At 41.3% G+C, this 20,527-nt stretch overlaps 1 protein-coding gene across 4 annotated transcripts in view; it reads left to right on the forward strand.

Annotated features, from left to right (window-relative positions):
- Ophn1 (oligophrenin 1) overlaps window positions 1-20,527 on the forward strand; it is a 328,259-nt gene that overhangs the window by 113,101 nt on the left and 194,631 nt on the right. For all 4 annotated transcript variants that reach the window (XM_048336869.1, XM_048336872.1, XM_048336871.1 and 1 more), the window contains exons 3-4: window positions 3,317-3,412; window positions 20,378-20,439. In XM_048336869.1, coding sequence (XP_048192826.1) covers window positions 3,317-3,412; window positions 20,378-20,439 — 158 coding nt within the window. The remainder of the gene's footprint in view (window positions 1-3,316; window positions 3,413-20,377; window positions 20,440-20,527) is intronic.

A 20,527-nucleotide genomic window follows, 5' to 3' on the forward strand; every position in this document is an offset into this window, starting at 1 on the left:
CTTTTTTTTTTTTTTTTTTTTTTTGCTCAAGACTAGTGCTCTACCACTTGATCCATAGTTCCACTGATGGCTTTTAGGTAATTACTTGGAGATGGACTTTCCTGGTTGTGCTGCATTTGGACTGTGATCCTCAGATCATAGATTACTGAGTAGTTACTGTTACAGATTTGAGCCACTGTTGCATGGCTCATTCACTTTAAAAAAATTTTTTTTTTATTGTCTAACTGATGTGCAGAGAGGTTACAGTTTCATACGTTAGGCATTGGACTCATTCACTTTGAATATTCAATAGTAACGTTCTTTTAAGAATAGTATTAGTAAAATTAAAATATATACTAGGCTAAAATTTGTCTTAGAGTAGTAGCCTAGTATGATTGAGGTCCTGAGTTCCATGTCTTCCCCCCCCCCAACACACAAGCCACTGGCCACTTCAACTGGAATCCTAGCTACTCAGGAGGCTGAAATAAGAGGATCACAGTTTGAAACCAGCTCAACTGGGAAAGTTTGTGAGACTCTTTAATTAACCAGTAAGAAGCCAGAGGTGAAGGTGTGACTTGAGTGGGAGAGTATCAGTCTTGAGTGAAAAAAGCCAAGCAAGAACAAGAGAGCCTGAGTTCAAGTTCCAGTATTGGTACAAAAACAATAGTCAAGCAATTGTGCCGAGGTGCTACATCATCATAGACTTGTTTCTCCCTAGAGAGCAGTGATACTGACTGAACAACTTTTCATTTGCCCTTAGCTATTTGCTTTGGAGAAATGTCTGTTTAAATCCTTTGTCCATTTGGGTTATCTATTTTTGTTGAGTTACAACTATTATTTTCTTCCATATTTTGGGCTGTCTGTTCCTTCTCTTGATAGTGCCCTTTTCTTTCTTTGAGCCACATGACCATTTCCGGCTTTTTCTGTGATTAATTGGAGATGAATCTCTTAGTTTTTCCTGCCTAGGCTGGCTTTGAACTGAGATTCTTAGATCTCAGCCTCTTGAGTAGCTAGGATTACAGGTGTGAGCTACAAGTGTCCCATGATATATATGTTTTTTCCTTTTTGTTATGAGAGAGTAAACCAAAAAAGTTGCACTTGCTAGGCAAGTGCTTTACCATTGAGCTTTCACCCTAGCCCTACTTCCGGGTTTTTGTTGGTTCATTGGAGATAAGAGACTCTCAGACATTCCTGCCTAGGCTGGCTTTGAAAGATGATCGCAGATCTCAGCCTCCTCAGTACCTTGGTTTATATGTGTGAGCTACCAGTAATGAATATTTTTATTTCATTTTTGTGAACATAACAAAGATGGGGGATTCATGGCTGTCCTGTTTTTCTGCTACTTGCAGACACTTGGTTTGTGTTAATTCCCTGACAGATTGGAAGGGTGGACTGCCCCTGTGCTGTGCATTCAGCCCACATGGGTAGGACTGTAAGGTATAACAATAGAGCATAGTCATTCGGAGATACTTTGCTCAACAGATCTATAGTCCCTGAACTCTGTCAAACTTGATTATGATGATATTATGTTATTACAGTTCCTTTCAGCGATGTGTTAAGAGAGTCAAGACTGGAAATTCTGATAAGACTGTTTAAAATGGAACCTAGGCAAAATGGTCTTAAGAGTCTTGGCCTGTCATCTGTTCCAACCAAAGGCCAGACTGAGTGTTATTTGTTATGCTGAAGTACAGTACTTGGCCAGCCTTGTTGCCTCTGCTAAGGCTCAGCTCGCCTTATTCTGCCAGAGGAGGTAAACAGTGAAGCCAGGGAGGCAAAGAAAGAGGAAGGCAGGGAAATCCAAAGGGATTAACAAGCTTGAGTTTCCTAAATGTTCAAGGGCCAGCTGAGTTCCTGGGAATGTGGATTCCCTTTGTATTGTATTTTAAAAAGTTTTGACTTCAGCTAGTCTGAGGAGAGAGACAGGGGAGGGGAGGGGAGGAAGAGGGGGAGAGGGAGGGGGAGGAAGAGGGGGAGAGGGGGAGGGAGAAGTGATGGGGGAGTGAGGGAGAAGGGGAGGGAGAGGGGACTGAGTGGGGGAAGGGGGGAGGAAGGGAGAGAAGTGAGAGACATGTAGCCATGTACTGTTGGTAGCCAAAGAACCGTTCTGGGAGTAGACAGGAACAAGAGTTTACTTGGACCTCTTGGTCACAGTAATATTTAAAAGTCTTCATTCAAGGTAAGTTCTCTGAAGTATAGCTAAATATTTTAATTTATTGTTTTGATACTGGGGATTGGATTTAGCCTTCTGGTTACAACACAAATACTGTACCATTTAGCCACTTCCTCCAGCCCTTTGCTTTTACTTTTATTTTTCAGATAGGGTCTTACGATTTTTTTTGGTCCAACTTTGGACCAAGATACTTTTGCCTCCACCTGTAAAGTGTATCGTAACATGCACCTGTACATCTGACTTGGGTTGAGATAGGGTCTTACAGACTTTTTGCCTGGGCTAGGTGTCAAAATGTGATTCTCCTATTCTGCTCCCTGAACAGCTGGGATTATAAGTATGTACCCCCATATCTGGCCCTGTCTGTGATTTTATACCAACAGAGAGCTTTTACAATGAAAATTCAAAGTCAGTGACAAAGAAAAGAATTTATCTGACCACATGCCTGGATTCTTTTTCATTCATTACTGTGTTAGGCAAGAGCCCTTGGTAAACATTGAAGAAACTAAGTCAGTTTCTCTGCCATACTTTTACCCAAACATAGGCTACCATATGGTTAATGTGTAATGTGTCCGACTGTGACCCATGTGGTTATGGGAAGGTCCCTTGAATGAATAGGAGGAAATAGATTCAGCTGTGGCTAAAGGAAGAAAAGGAACTGAGGCTTTAAAATTGTCCCATCACCTTAAGAAGAACTTCACCAAGCCACTCTCACTTCTTTTGTTTTTCTTTAGTTATTCCCTACTGATACTGGGGCTTGAACTCAGGGCATGGGTGTTTACCCCTTGCTATTTCACTAAGGGCTGGCACTCTACTAGAGTCACTTGAGCTGTAGCACCACTTCTGACTTTTTGCTGGTTTAATTGGACATAAGAGTCTCATGGACTTTGCTGCCCTGTCTGGATTTGAATTGTGAACCTCGTAGCTCAGCTTCCAAGTCTCTAAGATTAAAGGCATGAGCCACTAGTGCCAGTTACTTCCTCACCCTCCCATACTTCTTTGACTAGTATTTGTTGTTTCTTAGGATTCTTTATGTAAATTCATTAAAGGCAAGATGCCACCTACTCTGAACACTTGGACCTACCAGCTCCTCCTGTCTTCCCTTAGAGAGATGAAATCCATGTAGAAATTTTGTTGATTATCTATATCCCCTGTCCCTTCCCTTTGTAGACTACTCCTCTGCTGTGCAGAAGTTTTCCCAGACACTGCATTCGTTCCAGTTTGACTTCATTGGGGACACTCTGACTGATGATGAGATTAATATTGGTAAGTGGACATGCATTTCTTGATAATGACTTGACACTATGCAGCCCCCTGGACGTGTGCCTCCCTCACGATTCATTACGTGGATTGGGGCTGCTGCCCTTGTTCTCCTCCTGTACAACTGATCAAATTCTCCTAAGCTCCACTGAGGCCTCTGCTGCAGTCAGTTCAGCACGGGGACTTGGCTTTGAATCAGCAAATGTCTGAAAATTCATATTTTCCTAAAAGATAACGAGTGCTCTCTCTCTCTCTCTCTCTCTCTCTCTCTCTCTCTCTCTCTCTCTCTCTCTCTCTCTCACACACACACACACACACACACACACACACACGCACATATGTGTATGTATGCAAGTACTGGGACTTTCCTGCCCAGACTGGATTTAAACCTCAACCCTCAGATATCAGCCTCCTTAATAGCTAGGATTATAGGCTTGAGCCACTGGTGCCCCATTACAGTATTCACAAGTCCCAGAAATGAAGTGTAAAACATTTATTATTATTGTTGTGGTTTTTATTATTACTAGTAGAGGCTCACAGTATGTAATGTGAAAAAAATATAAAAATATAAAATTACTTATGTTAAGCCAGGCACTGGTGCCTCAGCACTGTAACCCTAGCTATTCAGGAGGCAGAGATGTGAGGGTCACAGTTCAGGAAGTGAATAATAGGATCTATATATAGGAAAGACAGATTATACCAGGATATCCAACGTGATGTTTTTCTGTCAAAATATTCTCTCATCATAAGTAATGTCTTTTGTTGTTTTTTTCTTGTGACAGTCCTGAGTTCAAGGCTCTGACCTTGTGCTTCTTTTGCTCAAGGCTAGTGCTCCACCACTTGAGCCATAGCTCCACTTCTGGCTGTTTCAGTAGTTTATTGGAGGCAAGAGTCTCACAGACTTTCCTGCCTGAACTGTAACCATCAACTCTCTACCTCCTGAGTAGCTAGGATTATAGTCATGAGCCACTAGGACCTGGCTTCACATACATAATTTTTTACTTTTTATTCTATGCAATTTACTTTATACTAAATATATAATTCTGTATGTTACTTAACATTTTTTTGCCAGTCCTGGGGCTTGAACTCAGGGCCTAGTCACTGTCCCTGAGCTCCTTTTGCTCAAGGCTAGCATTCTACCACAGCACTACTTCCAACATTTTCTGTTTATGTGATACTGAGGAATGGGGCTTCATGCATGCTAGGCAAGCACTCTACCACTAAGCTACCTTCCCAGCCGCTGTTACCTAACATTTTATCCTAAGTACTTTCCCATGTTGTTTAAAATTCTTCCTAAGTTTCATGTGGGTGGATGTGGCACTTGACAGTAACTGGCATACAGTAGGTACTCAATGTATGTTTACTGAGTGAATGACTCACAGATATATCTGCATTTCATTATTGTAGGAGGTCTCGCTTACATTTATCTGTTTAGAGGAATTTAGCTTATTTGTAACTTACTATTATAGAAAGTATTGTAAAGATTATTTTTCAAAGAGGAAGATTGGTAAATTTTAGGATTAAACATGGTTGTTTAACTAATGAGATGGATTTTTTTTTTTGCCCAGGGTTGATGCTCTACCACTTGAGCCATAGCTCGCTTTTTGCTGGTTAATTAGAGACAAGAGTGTCTTGCATTTTTGTGCCTGGGTTGGCTTTGAACTGGGATCCTAGGTGTTAGTCACTAATATCTGGCTTGTATTTGGGTTATTTCTTGGTGACTCTACTTTATTCTTTTCCATTAGATCTATTCTGGCATGAGGACAGAACTAACTTAAAAGTCAACACAATAGGCTCTGGTCTCCAGACCCAAAGTTTGAACTGTAACTCTATATAGGTTATTAGTTGAGTAAATTTGGCAAGTGACTTTACTTTTCTGAATATGAATTTTTCTTGTGTATTATATCAGTGCCCAAGTAAATATTTACTATTTGAATGTTATTTTATCTTTTCTCTTTGCTCATTTATCTTTCTTATAAAATTTTAAGTTTTAATTTTATTATCAAGGTGATATACAGAAGGGTTACAGTTAATTATACTTAAGTTAGTTATACTTAAAGTAGGGAGTACATTTCTTTTTTCTTTTTTTTTCCAGTCCTGGGGCTTGAACTCAAGGCCTGTGCACTGTCCCTGGCTTCTTTTTGCTCATGGCTAGTACTCTGCTAACTTGAGTCACAGGACCACTTCTGGCCTTTTCTGTATATGTGGTGCTGAGGAATCGAACGTAGGGCTTCATGTATATGAGGCAAGGACTCTTTGCCACTAGGTCATATTCCCAGCCCCGTGAGTACATTTCTTGTCATACTTGTTACCCCATCCCTATTTTTTCTCAGACTTTTCCTGCCCCCCATCCTCCCTTTGCATTAGTTGTGTTGGGAAAGAACCATTGTTCCATAGAAGTCAATTGGGCCATGCCCTTCAGCTACCAATACTACTGGCCTTTCTTTACTCCATGCACCAGTGTTTCTCTGGAGACAATGTGCATGCACAGTTAGGTGGGTATTTGGAGCTAAGCTTTGAGATTTCTCATTATATGCTCACAGCATTCCCCATAATGGGCTTCTTCAAGAGTTAACTCAGAAACATGAAGTCCATTGTAAGGAATTTTCCAGCAGAGATGGCTGTGATTCAGCCTTTGGGAAAAGCCTGAAAGCTCAAGGCTTCTCCGAAGAGGTCCTTTTCTTGGAGATCAGCTCTAGGAACTGCCCTTGACATTTTCATGTCTAGTATGGACAAATGGGAGGCCGTCTTCCCAGACCATGTCATTTTTCATTGCCCTAGATCAAGATACCTATGGTTCAATTGGCATTTCCTGGCCTTTTCTCTTTCCCTCTGGGGTTGAGTAGCTTAAGATAATATACATGTTTATGGAGTCTTTTAAATTTGTTATTGTGTTTATGGAGTCTTGTATCTGGTTTTGATTTGAGCTTTATTTCTTAGCTATGGGATCTTGACAATGTTTCTTGGACTCAGTGAACTTCTATTTTCCTCTTACTTCAAGTGGGGGATATAATCTGCCTCTCAGAGCTGTGAGGAATAGATGAAATGTCATATACATGAGTGTATGTACATCAGGTAGCTCAGTGTCTGGTATGTACTTGGTGCTCAATAATTCAGTGGCTATAGTTTAGTAATTCATATAGAGTAAAGATTTGTAGTTGCTATGTTATAGATACAATATAATGCTGATATGTTCTTTAGGAAGGTGGTAAATACTCATTTGTGAGAAAAGACATTGATTTGAAATTATGCTAATCAAATTAGCTGCAAAAGGAACACATATAATTACAAAATGTCACTGGTAGCTGGACCCTTAACGTGTATCTATTTCTGCTTCTTTTTGTTTTCTTTAATGGCACTAGGGTTTGAACTCAAGGCATTATGTTTGCTAGGCAGGTACTGTTATAACCTGAGAGTGAGAAAAATCCACAGCAGCACAGCTAAAGCTAGAAAGGGGTTTTATTTACAAAGGAGCTTTATTTACAACCTAAAACCCAGAACCACACAGCCCTCTACTTGCAAATATTGGCCTGTGTTTTTCTTGTTCTGGGCTGGTTACCCACAGCCCAGAACCCAGACAAGCCCTGACCTCCAAACCTCTAATCCTTAACCACCAAACCTCCAGCAGCCTCAACCTTCAAACCTCCAACAGCCTCAACCTCCCAACATCCAATCCTCCAAAGGAGCGAGCTTCTTTCTATTCCTCCTTCCTGCAGGATCGCCTCTCCTCAGGCCACAGGCCTCCCCACAGACCTTTCCTCAGGCCTCAGGCCTCTCCACTGGCCTCCGGCATCAGAGTTCTCTGCAGGCCTCTGACTTCAGACTTCCCCTGTAGGCCTCAGGCATTGGGATTTTCCACAGGTCTCAGGCTTTGGACTTCCTTGCAGGCCTTAGACTTTGGATGTCCCTGCAGGACTCAGGCTTCAGACTTCTCCACAGGCTTCAGACTTCTCCACAGGCCTCAGGCTTCAGACTTCCAGGTAGTCCTCAGGCTTTAGGCTTCTCAGCAGGCCTCAGGCTTCGGGCTTCTCAGCAGGCCTCAGGCTTCAGACGTCCCCCTCAGGCCTCATGCATACATTGGACTTCTACACAGGCCTCAGGCTTCAGACTTCCCTGTAGGCCTCAGGCTTCAGGCTTCTCCACAGGCCTCTCAGGCTTCAGAGTTCTCCAGAGCTCAGCTCAGATTTGCTCCATTCCTTCTTCCAGCAGGCATCACCCACTTTCCTCTCCCTGCCCTTCCCTTTTTCTCTGCACAAGCAACCTATGCGTGCGCATGTACGCATGCACGCGTGCATACACACACACTCACACACACACAATCTGCATCTTTGTGGAGAGGACATTTAAAAAATGAATATCTGGGCTGGGAATATGGCCTAGTGTTAAATTGCTCGCCTCATATACATGAAGCCCTGGGTTCGACTTCTCAGCACCACATATGGCCAGAAGTGGCGCTGTGGCTCAAGTGGCAGAGTGCTAGCCTTGAGCAAAAAGAAACCAGGGACAGTGCTCACACCCTGAGTTCAAGCCCCAGGACTGGCAAAAAACAAAACAAATAAAAAAATGAATATCCATAAATTTTATTGTCTAGGATTCAAAGAATAAAAAGTTACATAAGTAATGAGAAATAAAGCCTTGACTTCAATTCCTTTTATGCATGATAATTATGTTTCCAAATAAATCAACCATAATTATAACTGCTTGAGAAAATTTCATGATAATTCTTATCATAACACCCTTGAACATAATTTTCCTCATGCATTTTTGTTTTTAAAATTGTATTTATTCACTATTGTATTTAAGTAAGCAGTTGTACTAACGTGTTGACATTTAATGAAGCAATTTATTAATACCATGTATCTTGGTCACTGTCACCCCTCTCAATTTTCTCTCCCATCCCTACGCTACTGACCCCTTCCCTCCTTTTAATTTTGTAGAATATATATTAATTTTTTTTTTTTTTGCCAGTTGTGGGGCTTGAACTCAGGGCTTAGGCACTGTCTCTGAGCTTCTTTTGCTCAAGGCTAGCATTCTACCACTTGAGCCACAGCACCACTTTTAGCCTTTTCTGTTTATGTGGTACTGAGGAATCAAACCCAGGGCTTTCATGCTTGCTAGGCAAGCACTCTACTTCTAAGCCACAATCCAGCCCTACTTTGTTTCTTGACTGCATTCACCCCTCTTCTCATCTTCATTCATCTACTTCTCTCCCCTTGCCCTCACGCATTCCCTTCAAGTACTCACTTCCTTATGTTTATTTTGTTCAACTTTGACTTTGATTTTTTTAATGAATTATACTATTTGAGTTCTCCGTTGAATGTACACTTGCACACCACCCACATCTGTAATCCTAGCTACACAAGAAGCTGAGATCTGAGGATCTTGGTTCAAAGGCACTCCAGGCTGGAAGGTCTATGAGACTTTAAAAATATTTTTAATTTTATTGTCAAGGTGATGTACAGAGGGGTGACAGTTAGATACATAAGGCAGTGAGTATATTTCTTGTCAAACTTGTTACATCCTCCCCTCATTTTTCTCCCCCACTTTCCCTCCTCCCCAATCCTCCCTCCTTGTACAGTTAATTTACAACATATTGTCTTGTAAGTATCACTGTTGCATTGATTCCCCCTTTATCCTTTGTCTCACCATTTTCGTGTTCCCTTACCCTTCCCTAATTCAGACAAACATTTATACAATACCAGGGTACCAAAATCAAATACAGTGACAACAGGGTCTAAACCAGGGTCTAAACAAGAAAAAAGAAATAATTTCAAATAGTAGCTCTGGGCTGCTTTGGTTCCAGTCTTAAAACTGTAAGTCTCTTATTTATAATTAATCACAGAAAACTGGAAGTGGTCCTTTGGCTCAAAGGGGACAGAGCACTAGCCTTGCGAGAAAGGACCTCTGGGACAGGGCTCAGGTCCAGAATTCAAGTTCCAGGACATAAAAAAAAGCACCTACAGCCTGAGTTCAATCCCCTGTACCAAGAAGGATGAAGGAGGAGGGGGAGAGGGAGAGGGAGAAGGAAAAAGATTGATCAACAACAAAACAAATTCATCAGCCACTCATGGCTGGTTTCTGGGAGTTGAGGGCTCAGGTAAAACTATTGTGGGTGTGGTACTTGGGTTTGAACTCATGTTCAGGGTGGCTTTCTATGGAACATTTGAACCACACCTCCACTTCCACTTTTTTTGGTCATTAATTGGAGATAAGTGACTCAGGTGCTTTCCTTCCTGGATTAAAACTGGGATCCTTATATTTCAGCCTCCTAAACAGGATTATAGGTGTGAACCTCTAAGTGTGTGTGTGTGTGTGTGTGTGTGTGTGTGTGTGTGTGTGTGTGTGTGTGTGTGTGTGTGTGTTACTACTGGGGTTTGAATGAAAGGCCTCAGGCTCTTTTTTTTTTTTTTTTTAGGAGTGTTCACATATTCATTATAACTCCAAACTGAAAAAGCAGACATCAATAACAGAATTCCTACATAGTCAAACATTGCTAAATGGAATACTGTGATAGATGTCAATTCAAGAGTATGAATTACAGCTCTATGAACAACGTAAACAGCCTATGGATTAAAACAATGTTAAGCAAAGGCAGCAAACATAATAGATTACATATTACACTGTTACATTTGCATACAATTGAAGAGAAAGAGTAAAACAAAACAATATATTGCTTAAGGTTGAATGTTTGTGATAAAGCAATAAAGAAAAACAAGGAAGTGGTTATCTTGAAAGTTGGAATAATGGCTAATTCCAAGTCAGAGGGAAAGGCCAAGGGCATTAGAGGGTATCTGGGGAGCTAGCAATATTTTACTTTTTGACCTTAATTGTTTCTTTCTTTATAATACTGTAGTCAGTTTATGCATTTAAAATAATTGACAATAACATATTAAGAGTAATTTGATATACTGTGGATAACATAGAAAGAAAAGAAAGTTTGCCAGATTATGTAATCTTTAACAGTAGAAACAGCTGGTATGGAATAATCACTGATTAGTTTTTCATAAGTGCTCACTTTCAAGTGTAGGTGTGCTGAACCCTATACAAATACTCTTTTGTTTTATATATATAATATATTATATTATATTATAATATAACATATATTATAATATGAAATGCCAAGTCGCGAGAAGACCAACAAGAAGACCACCAGGAGCCAGACATTCTGAAATGCAAAAGCAAGCAAGGTTTTATTCAGGCGGGCCATGGCTCAGGCCTTGTCCTACACACCTTTGCAGTGGAGGTTAGGAGGAAGCCCCGAGCTGAAATTTCACAGGGTTTATAAAGGCAAAAATCACAAAGTTACAGTAATTAGGTGTTCGAACAAAATGGTTATTGTCTCAGGGCTAGAGACATTTTGGGGTGGTTAGAGTTAGCAGGGGGCTTCCTACCCATTTGGGACCTGATTAGCCATTCTGCCAGCTGGGACAATTGTCTCACAGGGCCTGCTTATCTCAGGCTAGCGTGGCCATTTCCTAGAATCTATGGAAATCTAAGTCAGCTATAGTACAAAGTGGAGCCTGATTTCAAAATGGCTTTGTCAAGTAGTTTATGGTATAGCAATTTTAGCACAAATGGTTTAGATTCAACACAACCAAGTTAGTCACTGGAATTCAGGGGGCGGGGTTTCTGGGTTACTTATAATTTAAACAATCAACAAATGGGGGCTGCCTGAAAATGGAGTCATTTTGGCTTTTCATTTCCCCCTTCTGATAGGTAACTCGAAAACCAATCATGGTTCTCCTTGCTTATTAGTTTGATTCTGACTGAGAATCGGTCGGGACAGGTTGGTATTGTGCCCGCAATACCATAAGTTGTTGGTGGCGCTTAACAAATGCGATTGCAAGTTAGGAATAACATTTAGATGACATCACACAAGTCCCTTAGCCCTGCAGATGCAGATAAAGATAAACATAGTTTTACACTGAAGCCCCAATTCTGACCCTATTTATATTATAGCCAATTTGATTGCCTATCAACTTTACCCATAAGCTCTAATTTTAAGACATACTGATACCATTTGCTACATACTCAAACTTTCTAGTGATTGTCTTGTTATGCCCATGTCGCGAGGAGACCACCAAGAAGACCACCGAGAGCCAGACGTTCTGAAATGCAAAAGGAAGCCTTTATTCAGGCGAGTTGCAACTCGGGCCTCGTCCTACCCAGCGACACAGCAGAGGTTAGGAGGAAGGCCACGAGCAAAATTTTACATGGGTATTTAAAGGAAAAAATCACAAAGTTACATAAACCAGGTGCAGTCAGGATTGGGGTGTGAGGACAAATCTGATTGACTCGGGGTTGGGGGTTCTCTAAAATTGGTCTTGAAAGACTAGGACGACTCCATCTTGAAACTGCAACCATCTTGTTGTTTGTGTTAAGCTAAGAATAAACCAACCGCGGGGCTGGGGATATAGCCTAGTGGCAAGAGTGCCTGCCTCGGATACACGAGGCCCTAGGTTCGATTCCCCAGCACCACATATACAGAAAACGGCCAGAAGCGGCGCTGTGGCTCAAGTGGCAGAGTGCTAGCCTTGAGTGGGAAGAAGCCAGGGACAGTGCTCAGGCCCTGAGTCCAAGGCCCAGGACTGGCAAAAAAAAATAAATAAATAAATAAAAAATAAACCAACCGGCCATAAAAGCCCATTTCCCGCATGGCCCAACTGGTTCGGGAACGTTCCAGATACTTTGACCACCCTGGAATGTCGTCAGACCAATAGAAGCTCGGGCAGTGCCCAGGCCCTGAGTTTTTTTTTAAAGGCAAAAAAAAATAGGGACACAGTTGAAAAGACTTATGATTATTTCTGTGCCTCACAAAATAAAAACCAACTCAAAAACGTTTCTACAAAACTTGAGCACAGGGCTGGGGATATAGCCTAGTGGCAAGAGTGCCTGCCTCGGATACACGAGGCCCTAGGTTCGATTCCCCAGCACCACATATACAGAAAACGGCCAGAAGCGGCGCTGTGGCTCAAGTGGCAGAGTGCTAGCCTTGAGTGGGAAGAAGCCAGGGACAGTGCTCAGGCCCTGAGTCCAAGGCCCAGGACTGGCCAAAAAAAAAAAAACAAAAAAAAAAAACCGAGCACAATAACAACCAAAATGTTAGCCATCATTTTGTGTTTTTTTAATTAGCAACTTCAAATTTGATAAAAATTTTATGTGGAAATTCAGGAAGCTCAGACTAGGAAACAGTCTTGAAAAAGAACAAAGTTGAAGGGTACACACTTATTTCAAATGCCATTAGAATGGTTAATCACGACTGAGGAACTGGCGTAAGGCCAGACATAGCTCTCAGTGGAATAGAATTACTGGTTCAGTAATCATCCCTTAATTTATGGTCCATTGATTTTTTTTTTACAAGGGTGCAAAGGCAGTTCAGTTATGGAAAGAATTGTTAACTAATGGTGCCTGGATCACTGAATAGACACATATAAAAGTGTGAATTGGGACTTCTAACTCATACCTCGTACAAAAATCAACCCTAAATGAATCTTGCTGAGAATAAGAGCTAAAACTTTTAACTCTTTTATAAAAAAAATATACAGACATAAATCTAAAACACTCAACTCTGGGGTGATTTCTTTTTTAAAATTTTCATTTTTGGTGCCAGTACTGGAGCTTTAACTCAGGACCTTGTGCCCCTCACTTGACGTTTTCCACTTATGCCTGGTGCTCTACCACTTGAGCTATACCCTTCTGTTTCAATAATGATTTCTTACATAGTGTAAGGTCCGCCCCCCGGGAAGGGCTCCATATGTCCCCCACCTGTTTAAGCCTGTGCCCAGTACCTGCGTTACCTAGGTAACTGGCACACCTGGAGGCAGTTTCCTCCTCCCTCTCTGAGGTCACATCCAATCCACCTGGACATATCTCTCGCCTTTTCCTATATAATCCAGCTCAACATGTCCCCGCTCTCTTTCCTTTTCTTTCTTTCTATCTTTTCCCCTTTTTCCTTCCTTTCTGTCTTCCAACGCCTCCATCTCGTGTGGTCTGGCAGTTTGCTCTCCCCCAATAAACTCTTCTCTGCCTGAACCATGTGGTGGGTTTTCTTTCTTGTAAACCTTACACATAGGACACCAAAAGTACACTCAATAAAATTGAAAATGGTGTACTTTGGACTTCAGCAAAATTTTCAACCTTTATTCTTTATTTTTGTTTTGCTTTTTGCTAGTCCTGGGGCTTGAACTCAGGGCCTGAGCACTGTCCCTGGCTTCCTTTTGCTCAAGGCTACTTGGGCCACAGAGCCACTTCCAGCCTTTTCTATATATGTGGTGCTGAGGAATTGAACCCAGGGCTTCATGTATATGAGGCGAGCACTTTACCACTAGGCCATACTCCCAGCCCTACTCTTTTTTAAATTAATTTTTCTGTGTCTTTTGAGTCAGGGCCTTGCTTTGTATCCCAGGCTGACTGGGAATTCAGTTTGTAACCTTAGGTAACTCAATCTTCCTGCCTCTGCCTCCCAAGTGATGGGATTACGGGTGCACCTCACCATGCCTAATGCTAAATTTATTTTGAACTACTACATCAGAATGTAAATATTTGTACATACAAGAGAGTTGCTTTCTAATATTTTGATAAAGGTATGCATTGCTTCATGTTTAAATCAGAAAAGTCTAGGTGTGGTAATTCTGGCTTCCCTCTGTGTGTGTGTGTTATCAGTGGTGATCTATATCAGTGTTATTTCATGAGCTAACCATTAGTTACTTCTCCCCAGAGTGGAGTAGACTGTGTAGCAGTGGTAGAGATGAGACTTCACAGCAAAAGTTTGGATTTGAATCCCAGCTTTGTTATCTACTTCTTGTGTGACCATCTACAAGTTACTTAGCCACTAAGAACATTGGGATGGGTTTCTCCATTCTAAATTAGAAATACTGAAATACATGTAGCTTTTAAGTTACCATGAGGGTTAAACCTATAGACAGGATCCTTGGACACTCACAATTCAAGAAATGGATCTTTTCCTTGAAGTGTTTTATTATGGTACTGGTCACATTCCTTCAGAGGCAAAGTGATTGTCCCTGTGAAAATGTCAGAGTACCAGCCATAATTTCTCTCTGACTCCTTTTCTAGCCTGAAAAGTTTGGGGATTGGAGATCACTGAATATATCCATCTTTCTTTCCTCCTCACTGTTTCTAAGCAGGGTTTTTATGCTCAGCTTGAGTTTTGAATAACCTTGGAGTGTTGGAAGAGCTGACCTCCCTGGATATGTGCAGTAACTTAATCCTTGGGAGAAATCAAATGCCTTCTTTTCATGTCCTGTCTTGACCCTGAGCCTCATTTCCTTCATGTTAGAAATGCTGCACTAGTTATTCAGTTCTTCCAGGAAGGGAAATCTAGCAAGTGAAAAGTGATAATTTAGCTAGCCATGTCTGTAATCCTAGCTACTCAAAAGGCTGAGATCCTGAGGATCGAGGTTTGAAGCTCACCTGGGGAGAAAAGTCCCCAAGACTCCTTATCTCCAATTAACCTCCAGAGAACCAGAAGTGGAGCATGGCTCAAAGTTGTAGAGCACTAGCCTTGAGCCAAGATCTCATGGACAGCACCCATGCTCTGAGTTCAAGCCCCAGGAATGGCAAAAAATCCCCTAGTTTGGCCGAGTGTGGTAGCATACATGTTTACAGTGTCAGCAGTTGGGAAACCAATGCAGAAGAACTACAAATTCCAAGCCAGTCTAGGTTACATAGAGAGAGACTGTGTCTACATCTCTCCCATCATCATCATAATGACACTTTTTGCATTTTTTATTGTTATTGTAAAAGTGATGTACAGAGGGGTTACAGTTGCATAAATGAGATAAGGAGTACTTTTCCTGCAATTCAGATAGCATTTGAAAATATACTTTATGCTTCTGATGGAATGTGAAGGGATATTAAAGACTATTTAACGTAATTTATCTTCTTAAGTTTTAGCAAAGATTTATCGTAATATAACAAAGTTAAAGTAGAGACAAATGGAGAAAAAAAGAAACATTTCCTGCTCTTCATGCAGGAAATGGTAAAGATTCAAAATGATAGTGCTTATCCGTACTTTTATTTATTTGGAGTTAGGTAAATGAATACATGTGATCATGTGATTCTAGTGACTCCTAATTCTCAGACAATGGTTCTGGGTGGGTAAGATGGGTGATGCCCAGCCCAAATTCAGGTAATGCTGGGAACTTCCTTTGGCCAGATATAGCCTTTCATTCTTTCTATCTTTGCCTACTCTCATTCATCTTTCTTGCGGATGTTTGTGGAGGAAGAAATTGAAGTCCATGGAGAAGTGACTTGCCCAGTCACCCCATCAGTAAGTGGCAATCTAGATCTAGAAGGACCATGGGAGTAATGTGCATTGCCTACCATGCAATGACAGGCAGGCCACATGTCCCATGTTCTGAGTTCCTCCAGTACACTGTCCAGTACATATAGTCCTGATTGCTTGACAAGACAGGCAAGGGAAGGCCAAGGGTTCAAATGATTTATCCAAAATTACATGGAAGAAGATGACAGGATGAAGCTGTAAGCTTGCTTTTCTTTCTCTTATCCATATTGTCTCCCAAACTAAAACTGTCCTCAGTTAATAGCCTAATGTTTTCCTCTATAAAACATGCGTATCTATAATCCTAGAAAATCCTTCCTCAGGTACTACAGTAGAAACAACACCTGAATATTGTGGCAGTTATGAAAGAAGGAAGGTGTTTTTTCTTTACTTGCAGCACTAATATTTCTTTTTAAAAAATTGTATTATCTTTAAGTAGTTGTGCAAAGGAGTTGCCATTTAACAAAGCAGTTTTTGAATACAATGAATCTTCATAAATGTCATCCCTTTCAACATTTTTACCCATCCCTCTCAAACTACCCCTTCCTGTACTTTTCTTGATTTTGTAGTGTATACAATGGATTCTTGACTGCATTTTTGCACACTTCTCCACATTCTCCTGTTTCATCTTCTGAAGTAATTGTTCAAATAGGCTTCAAATAGGCTAATTGTTCAAATGGGCTTCATTCATCATTCACCATGGTGTCTCACACATGCAATATTGTACTATAGTCAGATTGATCACATACATGTATATATGATCTTCAGTGTGTTTATGTATCTTTTAGGTCTAGCATCCACGTATACAAGGAAATGTGATGTTTGTCCTTCTGAACCTGGCTTATTTCGTGTAACATGATGACTTCCAGATCTATCTATTTCCTTGAAAATAGCATAATTTCCTTCTCCTTTAGGATTTGTTTTTGCCAGTCCTGGGGCTAGGACTCAGGGCCTGAGCACTGTCCTTTCCTTCTTTTTCCTCAAGGCTAGCATGCTGCCATTTGAGCCACAGCGCCACTTCTGGCCTTTTCTATATATGTGGTGCTGAGGAATTGAACCTAGGGCTTCATGTATACGAGGCAAGCACTCTTGCCACTAGGACATATTCCTAGCCCTCATTCTTCTTTATGTCTTAATAATAGTACTTCATTTTCCCTGGATTTTTCTCTTCCCTTCCCCTTCCCCTTCTCCTTCCCCTTCCCCTTCCCCTTCCCCTTCCCCTTCCCCCCTTCCCCTTTCCCCCTTCCCCCTCCCCCCTCCTTCCCTCCCTCCTTCCCTCCCTCCCTCCCTCCCTCCTTCCCTCCCTCCCTCTGTTCCTCTCTCCTTTCCTTCCTCTCTTCCTCCCTTCTTCCCTTCTCTCCGCCCCCCCCCCCCCACTTTTCCTTTCCCAACTTCTATAAATCACTCCAGGAAATGATCATGGAGGTGTTCAGTTTCTAGCTAGTGGGCCAAAAGTACAATTCACAACCTGGAACTTGTGACTGGCACCAGCAGTGTGTGTGGTCGTATAGTGGTATGCAGTAGAGCTGCTCCCTGTGGCTTCTGCACTAACTCTGAGTATGTGGGGTCACAGCTGAATTATAGGACAGTTGTTTGGTTTCAGGACATTTGTAGAATTACTTCATGCTAGGGAAGATTCATTGTACTTGGTGTCAGAAGTGTGAGCACTAGAGGACACTGGAGGATTTTCCTCTACAAGGAGTTTCACTACCCAGGGGGAGGGGCACAGGAATTTAAGATCACCAAGTGATTCTAATGTGTTGAGCCAATAAGGAAAGGTCTAAAACCCTCTATACATACAATATATTCTTTGTGGCCAAATGCCACAGAATAAGAATGTGAAAGTAGGTTGACAATTATATTTCTGTTAGGTGCCAGTGGCTCACACCTTTAATCCTAGCTACTCAGGAGGCTGAGATCTGAGGATCACAGTTCAAAGCCAGCCCAGGCAGGAAAGTTCAAGAAGGTTCTTATCTCCAGTTAACCACTAGAAAACTAGAAGTGCTGCTATGGTTCAAGTGCTAGAGAGCCTTGAGCTGAAGAGCTCAGGGATAGCACCCAGGCACCAAGTCCCACTACTGACAAAAAAAATTAAAAAAATATTCCGGAGTGTATAATAATAATAAATTGTAGAAATTTATGTGACAAAATGAAAAGGAGTGGGGCTAGGGATCTGGCTCAGTGTAAGAACACTTGCCTGGTGAGAGCGCAAGGCCCCGAGTTCGGTCCCCAGCTCTGGGAGAAAAAAACAAAAACAAACTACAAAAAACCCTACAAAATGAAAAGGAGTTTTCACTACACCTAGATTATATACTATATATTACATAATCCTTATGTAGTTTTAGAGTTTGTTTTTTATTTAAACATTGACACAATTTTAGGTAATATTTGTATTAATTGTGCAGCATTTCTATATGTTTACAAAATAGGGATATATTTCTAGTTTATTACAAAGAATCAAAGATTTGATAGTTCATGGCTCCAGGATTAAACGATAGGTTGTTTTTGAGAGCTGATAAATGGTAGTCATATACACATCCATGGAGAAGAGGACAGATAATCAGTATCCTTCTGTAGTCCAGAAGTTTTGATTCATTATTCCACTAGGAACAGTTCTTGAAAACCCACCATGTTCTGCTGGGACTAAAAAAAATTTTTTTTAAATCAAAGCTTTGGGTTGGATTCCTGCTTAGAGATTTGTTCCATCTCTAGAGATTCTTTTCTGGGGGCTAGAAGTTTGGATCAAGGTGTTAGCAGGCCCCTTGTCTTCTTAGGGCTACAGGGGGAGCTTCTGCTCCAGGCTTCTTGGCTGCTACATGGCCATTTTTTTCCTATGTCTTCAGAGAGACATTTATAACCTTTTTATTTTGTGGTTGTGGGGCTTGAACACAGGGTCTGAGTGCACTGTCCCTGACCCTTTTCTCTCAAGGCTAGAGTTCTACCACTTGAGCCACGGCGTCACTTCCAGTTTTCTGGTGGTTAATTGGAGATAAGAGTCTGAAGGACTTTCCTTCCCAGGCTGGCTTTGAACTGCAATCCTTAGATCTCAGCTTTCTGAGTAGCTACAGTTGCAGGCATGAACCACCAGTGCCTAGAAGGTGCAATGTTAGCTTATTTAACCATTACAACAACTCTCTGAGATAGGAATTATTTTTAGGGAGGGAAAAATTAATCTTAGAGAGATGGAATAACTTGCCTAAGATCACGTGGCTAGCAAGTCAAATGTCTTTTTCATTCCATCATAATTATTAAAAAAAAAAACTTTTTTTGCTTTGATCTTTTGAGACAGGGTCTCACTGTATAGCCCAGGTTGATCTTGAACTCACAATCCTCCTGCCTCTTCCCTCTGAGTGCTGGATGATAGATGTACACCACTACACCTGGCCACAAAGAAAAATGGGGCACAACACATTTCCAAACTTGTTTGCAACCCATATTTCATCCAGTTCTATAAGCACTATGGAATAATTATTAATATTCTCATTTACAAATGATGAAATTGAGCCCTGGAAAGATTAAATCGAGAAGATTTTGTCTAAGTTGGTAGCTAGTGTTCTGTTACTGTAACAAAATATCTGAGATAATCGTTTCAAAAGGAGGAAAGGCTTATGTTGCCTCACAGTTTTAGTGGTGATAGCCAGTGGCTGCTTGGCCCACTGCTTTGGACCTGTAACAAGGCAGGATGTCATGGTAGAAACATGGTAGAGCCAAGCTATTCATAACACTGGGAAATGAGAGAGAGAGATGGAGAGAGAGAGGAAGGGAAGGACAGGGAGGGAGGGAGAGAGACAGACAGGGAGATGGACAGAACCCTGAATGTTCCCTTCAAAAGACATACTCCCAATTATACCATTCCCAACAGTGCTACAGGATGGGGATGAAGCCTACAACACGTGAGTCTTTTGTGAGGGACACTTCAGATCCACATATCACCAAAAGAGTCTAGTGGACTAGGGACTACAGGAATTTTGATATCAAAGAGCTACCTTTTCCTCTAGCAGACCCATTACCCCTCCTTAATATTTTGTGAAATGGGAGAACTCTTAGTGACTCCTAAGAGTGACCAGAAGAGTTAAATAAAATATTAGCTATGAAAGAATTCTTTGTTTGTTTTTGTTGCCAGTCTTTGGGCGTGGACTCTTGGCCTGAGCACTGTCCCTGGCTTCTTTTTTTGCTCAAGGCTAGCACTCTACTACTTGAGCCACAGCGCTACTTCCGGCTTTTTTCTATATATGTGGTGCTGAGGAATCGAACCCAGGGCTTCATGTATACGAGGCAAGCACTTCACCACTAGGCCATATTTCCAGCCCTATGAAAGAATTCTTGAGTGGGAGATTGGCAAAAAAAATAATCTGTCTCATATCTGTAATCCTAGCCACTCAAGAGGCTGAGATCTGAGGATCTCAATTCGAAACTAGAGTGGGCAGATAAATCTGTGAGACTTATCTCCAACTAACCAGCAAAAATCAGGAGTTGGAGGTGTTGCTCAAGTGGTAGAGTGCCAGCCTTGAGCAAAAAAGCTAAGCAAGAGTGTGAGACACTAAACATATCCCCCTAGTGGATTTACATCTCATGTCTTTAGGAGTGGGTTCCTATTTTGTGTCACACACATTTTTATCCTCTTATTAAATGCCATGATTAATTTGTTTTATTTTTCATTCTCTTACCAGCCGAATCCTTCAAAGAATTTGCTGAATTGCTCAATGAAGTTGAAAATGAGAGGATGATGATGGTAGGTCACTTACATTGGGGCTGGAGCTGAGATCAGACCTGATATTAGGGATTCTTTTTTGTCTTCATTAGCCTAGTTGATCCTCTAC

Source organism: Perognathus longimembris, chromosome 28 (genome assembly GCF_023159225.1).
Source record: "Perognathus longimembris pacificus isolate PPM17 chromosome 28, ASM2315922v1, whole genome shotgun sequence".
In the NCBI taxonomy this organism is placed as follows: domain Eukaryota; kingdom Metazoa; phylum Chordata; class Mammalia; order Rodentia; family Heteromyidae; genus Perognathus; species Perognathus longimembris.